Source organism: Epinephelus lanceolatus, chromosome 1 (assembly GCF_041903045.1).
Source record: "Epinephelus lanceolatus isolate andai-2023 chromosome 1, ASM4190304v1, whole genome shotgun sequence".
Classification (NCBI taxonomy): Eukaryota; Metazoa; Chordata; class Actinopteri; order Perciformes; family Serranidae; genus Epinephelus; species Epinephelus lanceolatus.
In genome coordinates, this window is record NC_135734.1 from 41,234,917 (window position 1) to 41,251,094 (window position 16,178).

General features: G+C 44.3%; 3 protein-coding genes across 3 annotated transcripts; 2 read left to right on the forward strand and 1 right to left on the reverse strand.

Annotated features, from left to right (window-relative positions):
• The first annotated feature begins 2,122 nt into the window (after positions 1-2,122).
• On the forward strand, positions 2,123-5,818 carry aadacl4 (arylacetamide deacetylase-like 4). The gene is made up of 4 exons (XM_033625612.2): positions 2,123-2,299; positions 2,727-2,952; positions 4,844-4,907; positions 5,013-5,818. Exons 1-4 carry the CDS (start codon positions 2,123-2,125, stop codon positions 5,794-5,796), a joined length of 1,251 nt encoding a protein of 416 aa, XP_033481503.1. The 3' UTR covers positions 5,797-5,818.
• A 16-nt stretch (positions 5,819-5,834) lies between these two features.
• cfap107 (cilia and flagella associated protein 107) lies at positions 5,835-9,632 on the forward strand. Its single transcript, XM_033627729.2, has 4 exons — positions 5,835-6,420; positions 7,659-7,769; positions 8,131-8,305; positions 8,587-9,632. The coding sequence occupies exons 1-4, from the start codon at positions 6,310-6,312 to the stop codon at positions 8,865-8,867; spliced, it is 678 nt and encodes a 225-aa protein (XP_033483620.1). The 5' UTR covers positions 5,835-6,309; the 3' UTR covers positions 8,868-9,632.
• Positions 9,633-9,759: 127 nt separating this feature from the next.
• klhdc7a (kelch domain containing 7A) lies at positions 9,760-15,892 on the reverse strand. Its single transcript, XM_033626212.2, has one exon. The coding sequence runs from the start codon at positions 13,100-13,102 to the stop codon at positions 10,826-10,828; it is 2,277 nt and encodes a 758-aa protein (XP_033482103.2). The 5' UTR covers positions 13,103-15,892; the 3' UTR covers positions 9,760-10,825.
• Positions 15,893-16,178: the final 286 nt, after the last annotated feature.

Consider the following 16,178-nt stretch of genomic DNA (forward strand, 5'->3'; position numbering starts at 1 on the left):
GTCAGATGACGGGGACGGTGAAGAATGGGCCGACTTATGAGAGAATCGCTGAAGGACTGACCAGCTGCGGCTTCCCTCCCACGTCACTGTTTACGTCACACGCTGAGCTACATGTTTTGTTACTTGCTCACGCCCCCCATTGCCCCGAAAAAGGTGCAGTTTGCATAAACAAAAGTAGGTAGGTGGCATTTTGCTGCACTCCCCGATTTTGCTTTTATACTGCCAATGCTGAAAAAAGACTGATTGGGCTTTCCTGCATATTTGCACAATTCCTATTTAAAAAGGGCTTGTAAGAGTTAAGAGAGCTTGTTGAACGTAGTGAAGACGCTGCTGGCTCACAGGGGTGAACAAAACGACACTGACGCAACCCACCTTCTTTTTTATATAGTGTAGGGGAGGGGCTATGTTAAGGATGGTTCCAGTGTGTCATCGAGTCATGATTTCAGGCCCGCCCAAAAAGTCTTGGGCACAAAAATGGTTAAAAACTGTTTGATGGTCTAACTACACAGTTAAATTCTGTATAGTTCACAGTGTTTTCATGTATTCACCAAGTATCTTTGAACATGTTTAATGTGCTCAGAAAGAAATCTCTGATTTTACTTCACCCAGACTTTAATGTTTTTTTTGTGAAGCACACTGAAATGTGCTTTATAAATAAACTTAGCCGTACCTCCATCTGCCGATGTGTCCTTGAGCCAGTGACTGATCTCTGCTCTCTCCAGCTTCAGTATTCTGATGCTGGCAAACCTGCAAACAAACATGTAGCCTCATAATTCATGCAACAGTGAAGTCAAGGTTATTTGTTGTATGAATAGCTCCTGACTTACAGCAGACATTCAGCATGGCAGTGCGAATATCATCATTATTCTTATTTGTCGGTACACAAAATGCAGTCTGTCCCTACATTTGTTACAGTCTCATATGTGCAAAGCCACATCGGTTGTTTGAACCCAATTTGTCGAGGTAACATTCTGCATTTTTGAAGCAGACTATATCTTTCTGTGTGTGACAGTGCAATTTGGGAAATAGGTCAGCCCAGTCTCAGAAGCTTGGCAGGGTGACAAACAGAAAAACTGCGTGAATACCTCCTAAACAAATCCTATGAATTCATGAGCCTCAGACAAGATTCCAGTCTGTGATTTTTGGCCCTGGCACTGTGATTTTTTACTGGGTATCGCTGAATGCAGGGCTTTTTCAGCAACTGGGATGGGTTTAAAGAGCAGCCTCACAATGGCTGCTTTGTGCTGGGCTCAGCTACTCAGGGAAGGCAGAGAGGCTCTCGGGGGCTGCTGAAAACTCCAAGACAACACGGATCCAGATGCTGTCTTCATTTTGGAAAATTTTCTGAGGTTTACAAAATGTGAGCCCTAAGTCATGCTGCAGAGGAGGCTCACACCAAAGTGTTCTCAGCTGAGGTCAAATTGAATTTAAGTTAGTGGATTTGCAAAAACAAGAAACTTAAAAGATAAACATTGCATTACTTGGCAAATGGGTTAAGCATGCACGCAGGATTCAAAAATGTTAAAAGTGTATATTTCAGAAGGCCCAGTTTATTTATCCTCATGCTATCACTGCCATCTACAGATCAGCCGTGAAAGTTCAGATAAGGCTGTTTTCAGTCAGCCCTCACTGGGAGCATCTCTCAACATTTTCTTCCCTTCGACACCAGACAATGAAAATGCCACTCTGTGCCGAGTGCAGCTGTAAGCAGCAGAGCTCTCCTCAATACCAGGGGCATGAAAGGAAGCAGGACAAAAAAAAACAACCTTCAGATATCTGAGAAAATATTGCCAGGGAATGTGAAGGCAACTTTATGGGTAATATGGAAATGTGAGTAATTACAAAACTGCTCTATTAACATAAAATATTTTGTGCAATATTCCATAGTGCAACAGCTCCATTTCTTTGGGAAACATGTAATTACTTTGACTACACAGCCATAAAATATGCTGAAGAATATAATTATTTTTTCCCGGGCAACAGGCAGCCAAATGTCATTAAGTGAAACCAAGGTCAAAATGCATTGCACGCGGATGTGGGAGGGGTGGAGAGTGGCTGAAAGCAGGTAGATAAAACATTTACTCCTAATGACTTACCTTCAGCAGAGCAGACCAGCAACACCATGGACATCGGCACGGCAATTTTAATAATTGGCTTCGCTGCTCTTGTTGCAGCCTTCCTCCTTCTGGTAATTGGACTTGTGTACTCTGAGCTGATGAATTCAGACATTCCTCGTGGGGTTGCAAATAGTGGGAAACTGCACATAGTTCATGGCTTGTTTGTTGGCATAGCAATTGTGGTGAGTATCTACAGCATCTATGGAATTGTTAGAGCTTATTAGTTCATGTTCCCTTCATGTTCTGCATGTGTTGTAATTAACTTTTTTCTCTATTATTAAATTTACTTATTCCCCAGTGTGAAGACTAATGCCTCTGCTAGTGCGAGATAAAAAAAATAAATCTACTCTTTTAGGCCCTTGTCAAAGATGGTTGTCCTTACTTTGTCCTCCAACAACTGATAAAGCGTAGATCAGAGACATTCTAGATAAGAAATCAAGGTGTAAAAAAAGGCAAGGTCATGTGTTCCCCGCCTTTGATGTTGTCATAGTAAATATGGTCTCTCAGAGAGAATAACTTTCACTTTGACTTTACCCATCAAGATCATATTTCTTTTGTTTGAAACACCGTCTGCCACGTGTGCTAAGTCTTTGGTTTTTCTCCTAGCAGGGCCGGATCCTACACCGGCTGGGTATTTGTCATCAGGTCAGCTTTATCCGATGGTTCGTGGCCTGTTTTCTGACTCGCCTAAATCCAGTTCCAGCGGGCCTGCGAGTGAAGGACCTGAAGTTTTCGGAGGTGCCAGTGCGAGTCTACGAACCCACAACTGTGTGTGACGGCTTGAGAAGAGGCCTTGTGTATTTCCATGGAGGGGGATGGGTGTTGGGGAATATAGGTATGTAAAGTCAAATCATTTTTAAAGGGAAAGTTCACCACAAAATAAAAAAGATGTTTTTCCTCTTACCTGTAGTGCTATTTATCAGTTTAGACTGTTTTGGTGTGAGTCACTGAGTGTAGGAAATATCTGATGCAACAGCAATGTCTCTTCCCAGATATCTTGACCTGGGCAGTTTCATGTGGGAACTATTTTCTTTCTAATGAACTACACCCTCCGACTGTATCATTTCACAGAAGGAAGTGTGCATCTACTCATGGGCGATAGGCTAGTGCTCCTGAAAGCAGAAGATAAAAACATTCATGGTATCCTCCTCGGCTGAGCTCTAACGTTAGCTAGCTCGGGTGCTAGGTGAGCTAGCAGTAGATGCACACTTCCTTCTGCGCCGTGATACAGTTGGCGAGTGTAGTTTGGTAAAATGAAAAAAGTTCCTACATGAAACTGCTCACAACAAGGTCTGTGGATTATCTTGAGTAACTGGGTCATGATTTCTGGAAAGAGACATTGCTGTTGAGTTTTGCCAAATGTATTTTTTGGCTCTTTGAGCACCACAAGCTGAGTGTCATCTAGTTCCATTATATTATAGAGAAGGCAGACATCTCTACGGCTGGTATCTCCAACACTCTGTAGCTCACACTAAAACAATCAGGTTAATAAATAGCACTACAGGCGAAAGGAAAATATGTATTTTTGATTTTGGGGTGAACTGTCCCTTTAAGCTTTTGTTAAAATTATATTATGTACAAAATAAAAATACTTTGTGGTGTTCTTAAAACTAACATAATGGCAAAGGGTGACCAAGGGTGTTGAATGTGCTGGGCCCTGCATCAGAGCCTTAAAATGATTAATGTATTAATTTAGTGTGAAAAACAGGGAATAAAGATGGATTGAGTGTCTCTTCTACAAACAATAGTGGTTTATTTTTTTCGTATTAATACACAATATTTCATAATCTGGCTACTTTATATGCTGTTGGGCGTTTTAATCTTTAACAATTCACCTGCTACATATTTTGGAATGTTAAGTATCTGCAAAGAAATCAAAAACTTAAAGCTACCCAAGCAATGAGTAAAAAAACATGATATATAAATGCAGGACTTTCACTCAGTACATTGCAGTTTGAGTGAAACCAATATTTATGTCCAACCATGATCATTATTTAAACCTAATCACCTCGTTTCGGCGCCTAAATTTAAGGAAAATAAAAAGGAAACCTAACAAATTGGTACGGCATTTGAATGGGCTGATAACGGCTTTCTGAGCCTATGCATATTTGTTGTTATATATACTTCATTCATGGCACATTTGTTTGTTATTTATTTGTTTTTTATTGGAACACTTTTGTCATTTTACAGATTTTATTGCTGATTTATTTTGTTAGACATTGCTGCAAGTTATTAATTTTTATGGATTTTTTTTCATAATTTTATAATAATCAAATATTATGTATTCTTATAGCCTGTATAAATGTGAATGTAGGGCATTGCTGTAAAAGAGATTCATGCTCAGTCAATTTTCCCTGAAAAAGACTGGTTGATGATGATAAGTAGGTGTAGCAGGTCCTTACTAAACCATCTATTAGTCTTTTAACCACTGATAACGTCCATTCAATGGAGTGATAACATTCAAAGAGGGGAAAAAAATCTAGAAATACTTTAATCATCTACAAAACTGCACTTAAATACAGTGCTTTACATATGTGGATATAAATTAATGTTCATTAAATCTAACTGATTTCTTAAATAGTTCGCTTTTTAAACACACAAAAAGAGACGGGTGTCGATAGAGAGAGAAACTAAGCTTGTTGTGTTCTGTTTGCAGTGCTTGGTTGCTTCTTGTAAAAGCCCCTAACACATTCTCTGCTAACTGATTTCCTGTTAATCCCAAACAGATTCTGTTGATGAAGTCTGTCGGCACATCGCCAAGGAGTCGGACACCACAGTGGTTTCTGTTGGGTACTTAAACTTTTCAATGCCCATAAATATGCAGAACTTATTTTGTGTATTAAAGAGCCAGAATTCAACACGTTGTCCCTCCGTCCTCCCTCTCACCCCTCTCAGGTACCGATTAGCCCCCGAGCACAGGTACCCTGCCCAGCTGGACGACTGTGAGACAGCGACGTGTCACTTCCTGTCTGTGGCTGAGGCAGAGTTTAGCGTGGACTCTCGCAGAGTGGCAGTCGGAGGGGACAGCACTGGGGCTAACCTGGCAGCAGCGTTGTGCCAAAGGCTGGCGAGGAGAGAGGTCGGACATCTGCCGTTCCCCTGTGCTCAGGTCCTCATCTACCCAGCCCTGCAGATGGCAGATTTCAACCTGCCCTCATACCAGCAAAATCATGCTGTGCCCATATTGTTTCGTGGCCGTATGGCGTTCTACTTCCTGCAGTACCTCAATGGGGACATGTCTCTGTGCCAGGACGTGTTGGAAGGCATCCATGTCCCCACTGAGCTCAGGCCACGCTATGAGGAGTGGCTCTCCCCTTGCAACCTTCCTCCTGAGTTCCTCAAGCGAGGTTTCAGTGAGCCACCTACCCCAGAATATGATGGGGAGGTGTATCACGACATCAAGGCAGGTTTGGAACACGAGGTGTCGCCTTTACTGGCAGACGACGCTGACATTCAGAAAACCCCTCCCACCTTCCTCCTCACCTGTGAGTATGATGTCCTGAGGGACGATGGGATTCTTTACAGGAAACGACTGCTGGACTTGGACAGAGATGTCACCTGGCAACATGTGACAGAAGGTTTTCATGGCATGATTAACTTTTTCAACCAAGGCTGGCTCACGTTTCCCTCTGCAGTGCAGGTTGTGGATAGTGTTGTTGAATACATAAGAACACTGTGAAGATCAACACCGTGTGCTTTATTCCACTTTTTCCATTTAGTTTTACATTTTAATAAACAAAACTTTCCTTGAGTGACAGAGTTTTCTTCTTTATTAAAAGTATAGTGCTCACAGAAGACAAAAACCCCCCACACAAATCAATAAACAAAACCTGTTTTAGTCCAAAAATAAAAACTAGCCCGAGGACACAAAGTCTGGAAACAATTTCTGGCACCATTTTAACAATATAGAGTACACTGCTTAAAGGTAAATGTCAAGCCCTAGTCTTAAGGAATGTATCTCCTTTTAACACAGATGTAAGACATCTCCCATTTGTCTCTAGGATACTCTGCTTGCCTTCTCTTTCACTGTTTGCTGTATCCATAGCAACAGAGCTCCTCTATTTCCCCTCCGCTGCCTATGCCATTATGGGGCCAGGTGAATGCATCTACATGCTAAGTGTTTGACTATCTAACCCTGTTCTGACAGGGCTTCAGATTTCCCTGGTTAGGTACGTTTGACGCCAGGTTGAGCATGAACCAAACAGCGATGGCGCAGGATAAATGGGCCCAAACTGGCTGGAGGATAGAGCAGAGGTATGGAAACAAAGTGCTGGTAGGCAACTGGGCGGAAGAAAGACTTCAGGTAGGCTTTGTCTGTTTGCTGCCTATTAAATTTTCCTGCCAGTGTGAAAATAAAATGCTCTGATTTAAAGGTCCAGTGTGCCAGATTTAGCGGGACTTAGTACCATGTAGTAGTGAAGATTGCAGATTGCAACCACCTGATGCTGCTCTTGCTTAGACTTCCTTCAGTGTTCATTGTTCAGGGGGTCTTTACCGGGAGTGAAATTACCCACAGAGGATGGACCAGGTGATTAGACTATAATAAAAACACAGAATAAAACAGTTTCACATTACAAATCAGTGTTATATCCTTCGCTGTTTGGCTTGTCAGACTCAGGCTGCTCGCCCAGCACCTGCTTATGTGTGCTCACCTTTTTCTGATTCAGATGTTCAAGAGGTTTTTAACAGGAGTCAGATTATCCACAGAGGGCTTTTCCTCCCCAAAACAAATGGACCCAGTGATTTAAATCGGTAAAAACACTGAAAAAATTTCATGTTAAAAAACATCAATGTTTTTCTGACACTGCTCGTCACTGAGGGGCTGCCGACTAGAGTTCTCAATTTCAACCCGAGGCCGACAGGTCCTGAAAAGCCCAATGGGTCGGACCACTTTCAGGCCTACATCGGTGCTGATTGGCGGGGTCAGGTAAGGCTTGGGGTGCGAATAGCTCAGCCTATAGGGACTTGGCCTGGGAATCCCCATACAGACCAAGCATGGAGCATCATTCTAAGATAAACACTTCTTATTTCCAGGTGATTGTACACTACATAAAACCTACTTATTATATTCTGCTCCATCTCTGCCAGTATACTCCCCTAAATCCTTCACACTGGACCTTTAAGCACACAACTTCAATTAAATGTGTGAACAAAGTCTGTCCATGCCTTTTTAATCTGCAGATCCAAAACATAATGCCATACCAGTGGCAGCCTGCCAAGGGTTTTTTGTAGCACCTCTGTTGGTAGTCAAATCTATAGCAAAGTGATTAGGCAGCCTCAGTTCAGCTACCTCAGCACAGCCTCCTGGTGGGGGAGGCTAGAGCTGGAGACTAATTGCATCGACGTGAGGTCCGGCCACGGGCTGCTGGTTCAGGATCTGAGAGGAGAAATGACTTAAGAAACACTGTACAGCAGTGCGGATCGATAGTGAAGTGTGAGCTTTGCTGATCGCTGCGCCGCGTCCATTTCTCATGTCCCTATGTATCCCCTGCCTCCTCCTCACTCCTTTTTCACGATGTCTGGTTATTCTGTCCGACGCAGTTCACCCGGGAGCCGCAGACAACCAGCAGCACCATTCGTGTAGACCACCGGCCCCACTGGGACTTCAAGCCAGACGTCTCTGAGAGAAGATCCGCCCTGCTGAGAGCTGAGGTCAGCCTTTAACTGCTCATTCATGGCATTAACACCAATTGAATGCCTGTCACAACCCTGCAAGTCAGGGCTTTCTTTTCCAGATTGTGGCCACTTCTGCATAATATTGACGGCCAAGATAAAGGCCTGTGATAAAACTCTTTATGAAAGCAAGTTTCTGGTCAGACTCAGCAGTCATGAAAAATGTGTTAAATCATCAGTCCTACTGGGCACTTAAAGGCTAGTTAGAGCAATTTGCTGCTGTCACATGGTGAGCCTCTTGAAGATTATTGTAAAAGAGCAGGTCATGCCCTCTATATCTTAATCCAGCGGAGGCCAATGCACACAGGCTATGGCGAGACTACTGCGTATTGTCTTCCAGGGGCTGCCATCCAAGCTGCTATTTGCCCACGATGGCCCACCATCCTCTCATTACTTGGTCACGCAGTATGAAGAAAGCTACCAGCGTGAGCACACCAATGCTTTGCCCACTGCGCGACCCTGGCATCCAGACAGCTTGACATGGCAGCTTGAGAGGTCTCACCAGCCAATTTCGGGTAAGACCACAATTTAAAGTGTCACGCCACCGCTGCCTGGAGGTACAAATTATACACGGGAAATTACATATTAAACCATCCCGGCACAAGTGCTATGAGTGCAGAGCAAACATACTTCAGCGCATTAAATTTTGTATGGACAAAACACATCAGCAGTTGTGCTCATGAACAATTAAATCTGGGTGGCCCCAGATGCCTTTTATTGTTCCAAATCAGTCACCAGTGTAATTAATGGCTGCAGTAACATGGCAGTTAACTTTCTCTTCTGTGTTCCTTTACAGCCCTTCCAACCAACTCTGGCCCGCTGCAGTCCACAAAGCACCGTTTGGAAAAGCAGCAGTCCCACCTCCCGTCACTGACTGTGTACAGGTCAGCATACCAGAGGCACCCACTCAGTGCCTTCTGCCAGAGCCGCTTTGCCAGGGCTCCACGCACCCTCTCCAGCCACCTCCATGCAGCCAATCGCAACAACAAGGACCTGGATCTGAGGCGGCGCCCGCTACTACAAATCCCAGAACTTCCACAATCACAAAAGGCTCAGAGACAAAACTGCGGCTTTTGAATTGCCTCACACGCTGCTTGTTAATTTAGATGCTCTGCTCAAAGTGCTGCTGCTGTGTGGTTCCTCTTTTGTATTAGTCGGCAGCATGAAAAAAATTTACCAGTGCAAACCGTTTGGGAAATCAAAAGGAATTTAAAAAATTAAACATGATTCTCATTATGTCGCTGCGAGGACTACTGTAGGTTTACTGTGTGATGTGTGGTGAGCAGTTACAGTGTTTATATATACGAATGTGTGTGTGTGTGTGTGTGTGTGTGTGTGTGTGAGTAGGAGAAAGGAGGGGGGCTCTAAATTATGTCTGCCCTTCCAGAGGATAATTACATGCAAATTCTCCCTCTCTGTGCACACTTAATATCTGAAACTCTGAACGGGCTATTAGTATTACCCTAGATACTGTGTGGGAAAAAATAAATAAATAAATAAATGAATAAAACAAGCGTTGATTCCAGATCTGACCTGTGTACTGAGGCAAACCAGAGGCCATGAGTCATCTCAGGCAACATCTGACGGGACGTGTCTAACTCCCATTCATTAGGTGTTTTGTTACAGGGGATCAAAGTGTTTAATTAGGAAGAATCAAAGATGCTTATGTTTGATGGTCAACCATCTGCGTCTGCCTCCCTGTCTCCCCGCCTGCCTGCTGCCTTGCAGTGCAGCTGAAGCCCTCTGTCTCACCCACTGTTTAGCTAGTTAGTCACTCCACTGTGCTGCTGATGCCTGCATGTCACATGACGCCTCCGTGTGTTGTGGGAAGTCTGGAGGCTTCTCACCCAGAGCTCTGCTGTCTGTGTTTGCCTGGCGAGCCACATGATGGTGCTGTAGCAGCACGTCACTCCCTGGGAAACCTGTCAGGGTGTCTTTGAAGTCCTCAGCGTTACAGTGAAAGACTTGATTGCAAATGAGCAAACAATGAGGGATTTATTGTGTGTATCATTCTTATGCATATTTCCATTCTTAATGTAATTGCTCAGCACTTTAAAAAAATAAACCACAAGTGTTTAGATTGTCCCCGTGTTATACTATCATTAGTTACAGGTCACACAAAGACTGGAAATAAATATTTGGCTTTAATACCCTTATTCATTAATTGAGGATTAATATGCATTGAATAACACATTTCTTTGATGTTTATGAAACAAAAGAACAAAACAAAAAGAGATTCAGTTGGTACAATGAACAAAGACTCTGCTCAGTCAAGATTAGAACAAATACACGTCTTTCTGGCCACCAAAGCACAGCGACTGAAACTACAAAAATAACAGCAAGTTTGGAAGAGTTTCAAAAGTAGTGACAAATGCTTTCAGAAGCCCACCTATTTATATTGTCTGACAAAGCTATTTTACATCCTGCCATTTTTAAAGAGCAACTGTAGATAATTGCATTGTATCCAGGCCACTGTGTAAGTTATATCTGTGCCCTACACGGCGGAGCACGGTGATAGATTAGCACTATATTGCCCAATCTTTGTAATGTGTTAGAGTTGAATGAGCTCATTTACTCTGAGACTTTATTTATGAATTATCTAAAGAGGTTAAGCATCTGGAATGATATAAAACTAACTTAATGGCAGGAAGGAGTGGCAAATCAAAGAAGCAAACAATTTACATGGCAGCACATCCTGCGTAAATCTAAGCAAACAGTAGTTTGACTAGCGTTAAGAGTCTAATATTTTACATCGGCTGCCAGGGGCCGAGACAAAAGGAACACACATTTCTTTGTGCGACACCTAATTCAGGAAATAAAGGGGTTTAAGAAACAGAAGCTTTGTGGCTTTGTGGAAATATGATCGTAATACCACCTGAAAAAACAAGACAAACAGTGATTACAATTTTGCAATAACATTTGGGGCTGGGTTGAGCATAAACCCGAGCAAAGCCACTCAGTCACCAAGAAAGTTGAGGCAGTAGAGATACTCCATCACCAGCTAATCTTATCATTAATGGAAAACTGAATCCTCCTTATACACTGGTCTGCCGAGGCGTCTTATCAGGGAGCGAGAGGACAAAGGGGAAAAGTATGCCCTTCGCTGCGGAGAGGACACTCGAATTCTCATCTCTGAAACCTGGAGAGATCTCATCAGCCTCAAACTTCATGGTGAACTGGCGGCTGACACAATAGATTGTGCTGTCCGTCGTGACACACTGAAAGGCAGGGCAGCGCTGGAGCCTTTTGGAACTGCACTCGTACCACAGCCGAGCCACTGTGTGGTAGCGGTACACGGTCACGCCCAGCAGCGGGTTAACATCAAACCGGTAGAGAAACCTCCCCACAGCTACCATATCTGCAGTTCTGTCCTTGCTGCCTACCAACAGACTCGGCCTCCAGGTGTTGGTTTTGGGGCTGTAGCGCAGCAGCATATATCTAAGAGTTCCCCCAGAAACAAAAAGCTCTCCTCTGCACACTGTGACGTGATGTGCCACAGCGAATGTATCATTAGGCAGTGGAGCCACAAAAGTCCATCTGTCCAATCGCGGGTCGTAGCGTTCCACTGAGGACAGGCACTCCCCACCGATGGCGTAGATGTAGCCCTCCAGAGCTGCCAGTTTGCAGCGGGGCCTGGCTTCATTCATCGGACTGATCTCCTTCCAAATGGATGTCAAAGGATTGTAGCAAAACACTCGCTTTGAGGGTGTCATTTCTCTGTCCGTGCCTTGGCAGCCCACTGCCACAAATAAGTAGTTATCCATTGTGCACATGGCACAGGCTTTAGAGATGACCTCCTGTGGGATGAGGCAGAGTGTATGCCAGGCGTCTTTGTAGTCATCATAATAGTACACTGCACTGGACGTCCTGCTCTGCTCCGTCTCTGCCGCCGGCCCTCCTGTGTTCCTCACCCAGTCTTGAGGGTCCATATCTGCCACCATGACAAAGCTTCTCCCTCTCATTCTCTGCTTCTGGATCTGCTCTCGCTCGCCAGCCATTAGCCGCCCGTAAAGGTTGGGGTCCCTGAGCACCTGGAGGTAGTTGTCTGACATGACTCCCATGGCTGCTTGCTGCACAGAGGTCTGGCCATGTTTCTTGGCCAGACACAGCATCTCCAAACAGTTACCCAGATCAAGTTTACTCTTCAAGCTTTCCAAATCTGTGCTGTCGAGAGGTTTTGCTGGAAGGTGTGAAAATGCCTCTACAGCCCGTAGATCTGCCCCCTCCCTCACATTAAGGCCCTTACTGTCTGTAGAGTGACAGATCACAGGGTTAGCAGAGTTGCATTCAGTGCAGGATGAGGACAGAGAGTGAGTCACTGGAGTTGAGGCGCTCGCGTTTAGGAAAGGGATGGAAAGCTCAGACTGCTCTGCCGCAGACAGATAGCTCTCCTTGCGTAGGAGTGCAGGCCTTGTGGGGTGCCTCAGCTTGAGGCTTCCTGGTGAGAAGGGATCCTCAACAGTGCTTTGAGGTAAAACCAGATCACGCATGATGATGGGGCTCAGAGAGGAAGGGGATTCTGCAAGGCTGCTGCCACGACTTCCACGCTCCACTGGCTGTGACTCAGAGTTCCTCTCATACTGACCAGGCGCTGTGTTTGAGTCTGTAATAGAGTGAGAGGAAGACTCAACATAGTAATCATATATCTTTCCGCGCACAATCTGGTCTCCTGTTTCCTCCAGCACCACGTTAGCATCCTCCACTTTGATCTCTGCCTTGGAGAGGAAGCTCGAGTAGGCCCCCTGGCGCTCCAAGTCCTGCCTTAACTCCCTGCCCACACCCACACTGCCCTCCAGCTTCTTCAGAAAGCACGGGGAGCGGCGCCCCGTTGTACTGGCCATCCCACTCTTAGTTGGATGCGGAAAGTTCAAAGCAGATCCAAAAGAAATATTACTGGTGGCAACCTCTGCCTGCATCTGATGAGGGAGTATCTCTTCTATCATGCTGGAATTTTGGTCACTGCATGACATACAAAATGCATCCTCACTCTTATCAGCTTGGCATCCATGTGCTGCTGCTGGTGTTTCCTCGGTGCTGTCACATGTCAGGTCATCAGTGGCTGGGTGCGAGGGTCCCCCATCATCGGTGTCGTGTCTTGGTGAGCTTTGACACGGTAAAGTCATCTTGCAGTTCTGGCAGGTGGCTTTTCCTGGCTCTTTGTTGCCATCGACACAGAGCTGAGTTTTCGTCGTGTCCCGGGAGCTGTAGAACCGGTACGCCCATGACACCAGCAGCACCGCAGCCACGGAGAGACTCAGTTTCAACAGCAGCTGCATGTCGAACTGGACTCCCAAAAGCTCCGCGATGGGCATAGCTGTATAAGCGATGGTGGTGACGACTGGTTGACTGAGCCTGATGAATATTACTGTCAGTGTGTCTCAGCTGACGGGAGCATGCTGTTTGGTTTTCATTGTGAAAGGGCTGCTGTGATCTGATGACTGCGTCTCTTTGCCCAAAGGATCAAGTGTAAAATGATACCTCTAAAGGTACTATTTGCATCCCTGGCTCTGTGAAGGCGGGGCGCCAGTCATGCATCACCTGTGTCAAGTCAGATGCAGATTCAGTAACCACACACAGAATATGTAAATACCTCGTGGATCAATATTTGGTTATGTAATTTGCTGACTCACCCAAGCTTTTCCCATGACTATCAAACTGTCTTTCAAGAACTGTTCTATAACTTTTTATACACTCCTTTGCTCGCTTTGAAGTTGTTGCATCTCTGTGTTTATGCGGACAGGATTGGCTCTGGTCATGCTTTATTATGTCAATTTCTGAAAATGTCTGTAAAAATATTATGATAGATCACACTCTTTAACTTGCTCAAACACACGGCTCGAGCTGCAGGAGGAAAACAAAGTTTGGATAAGGGGTGGGGAGCTATGATAGGTGACATTTATCAAATACTTAATAACCAGGATACATCTGTTTGCACAGCCATGCCACAGATCAAAGGTCCTTTTCTGTGCCAGTGCAGACGCTAAAATGACTCTCTCCAGAGATAAGATTGCTGTCGAACAACAAAATGGCACTCACTTGGTATTATAAACACATAGAACTGTAAATAATACAGATAACAGTCTGAGCCAGATGGGAAAAGTGTCTACACAGAAACCTGGCAGTGTCATTCATTTCCATACACTATGCTGAGATGCAAACATACATCTCTGTCACATGGGAGCCATGTCTCTCAGTCGCCGCTGTCAGGCTGTCAGGCTGTCATTTGTGTTGCTGATAACACACTTGAGCGAGTCTGCGGTCAACAACAGAGCAGTGTTTATTTTAACAGCACTCTGAGGAGGATCACGTGGACAGGCAAACAGAGGGTGTGTCAGGTGTCCTAGCTGACACGGGTGATGTTTGGTCATCCGATAGCCAAGCCTGCAGACGACATAAAGGAAACCGAATTCTGCAGGCATGGTTGACTACTGAATAATTCACAGATGGGCCAGAGAGGCTGCTTCTTATCCTCTCCATTGCTCCCAGCTCAGGTGAACTATTCACAACTCTGAGTAACAAAAAAAAAAGAAAAGAAAAAAAAGACAAGACTGTCAGCCATGTCCATTGTTGTGAGGCACTTTCACCTCTTCTTGCTTGTGCCATCCGTGATAGCTGTGCAGCATGCGGCTAAACAAGAACAGAAGGTACAAAAGACATTTTTTAAACAGGTGTTTTCTGTTTCTGTTTCCTCTGTAACTATGCAGATTAGTGAAGCGAGGCAGAGGAGGGATGCAGTGAAAGACAGAGCTTAAAGGAAAACTTCACCATCAAATGACCATTTGTAAAACAGTTACTCACCCAGTGTTACACTGTATTCGTGAGTCTTGTAAGTATGTATAAGCCAACTTTGTCATAGTGAGGTGGAGAGGATGGTGGATGGTGTGTCACCTAGGTGAGACGCCTGCCAAGCTGCAGACCACTGAGACCTGTAGCTGTATTTCCAACAGCATTTTAGACACCAAACATGGATGTCATTTAGCAACCCGTCCCTTATTTTACCACCGGGAAAGTGCCACAAAAAGCAACTGTTTTTTGCTGAGACATAGCGTGTTTCCTTACAGTATAGTTTTGCAGGAAAGCGGCTGTTTTATTATGGAGACATGCATTCCCTGCTGGGATAGTGTCAAAAAAAGGGGTTGTTTTTATCGTGATATCACCGTGTTTCCTGCCAAGAGAGTCCCACAAAAATTGGTTGTTTTTATTGACACATTGCCGTGTTTCCTGCCGGGATTGTGTATAAAAAGGGGTTATTTTTATTGTGAGATCACTGTGTTTCTTGCTGGGATAGTCCCACAAAAACTGGTTGTTTTTTTATTGATACATTGCTGTGTTTCCTGTCGGGATAGTGTCATGAAAAGTAGTTGGTTTTATATGGTAAAATAGCAAATGGACTGCACTTGTGTAGCACTTTTCTAGTCTTCCGAACACTCAAAGCACTTTTACACAATCACCCATTCACAAACATTCATACACCGGTGGCCAAGGCTACCGTAGAAGGTGCCACCTGCGACTCAGTAACCATTCATACACACTCACACACCAGTGGAACAGCCATCGGGAGTAATTTGGGTTCAGTATCTTGCCCAAGGATACTTCGACATGCTGAATGAAGGAGCCAGGGATCGAACTGCCAATCTTCTCTTTTACCCTCATATCACTATGTTTCATAGGCAGCCGTGTTTAACACAGCAAAACTTTATTCAGATATCAGTCTACAAACTCTCACACAACTCATGCAGTATAATCCAAGTCTCATTTATCCAGTCGTATGCTCAGTACCTCCCAAACAGACAACACTTTCCAATGGGGAACTTAACTGAAGTGAAACTTAAATATGTTCTCTTTGAAGCCAGACTCCATTGACAAAAACAGCAATTTTATCTCACTGAATAAGGCAGCCTCTGGTCTGCCACTGCAGCGATCGGCAGTGTGTTTATATTATTGTGTGACTTTGCTGAATTCAAACCAACCCTTTAAAACACCTAAATTACACAACAACAACAGCATCAACAGAAAAACCTAACTGATAGAAGCAGTGGTGGACCAGCAACTCCTGTGTTTAATGAGGTTAAATTCTGGCTTTGAAGAGAGAGTAAATAAGTTTTACTTTTATTTCAGTTCTCCATTGGAAAGGGCGGTGTGTTTGGAAAATACTGAGCATATGGCTGAATAAATGACACTTGGATTATACTATATGAGCTGTGTGAGAGTTTGTAAACTGATGTTTTGATATGGTTTTGCTGTTGTTAGAAGCGGACCCCTATGACGTCAATTCAATAAGAATTTCACTCTTTTTCTTGGATTCTTTATTTACCAAAGGCAGGCATGAAAACAAAGTCTTTGTCACAAGGTCAACTTAACACAGGGTGGGGAATTGATATACATATG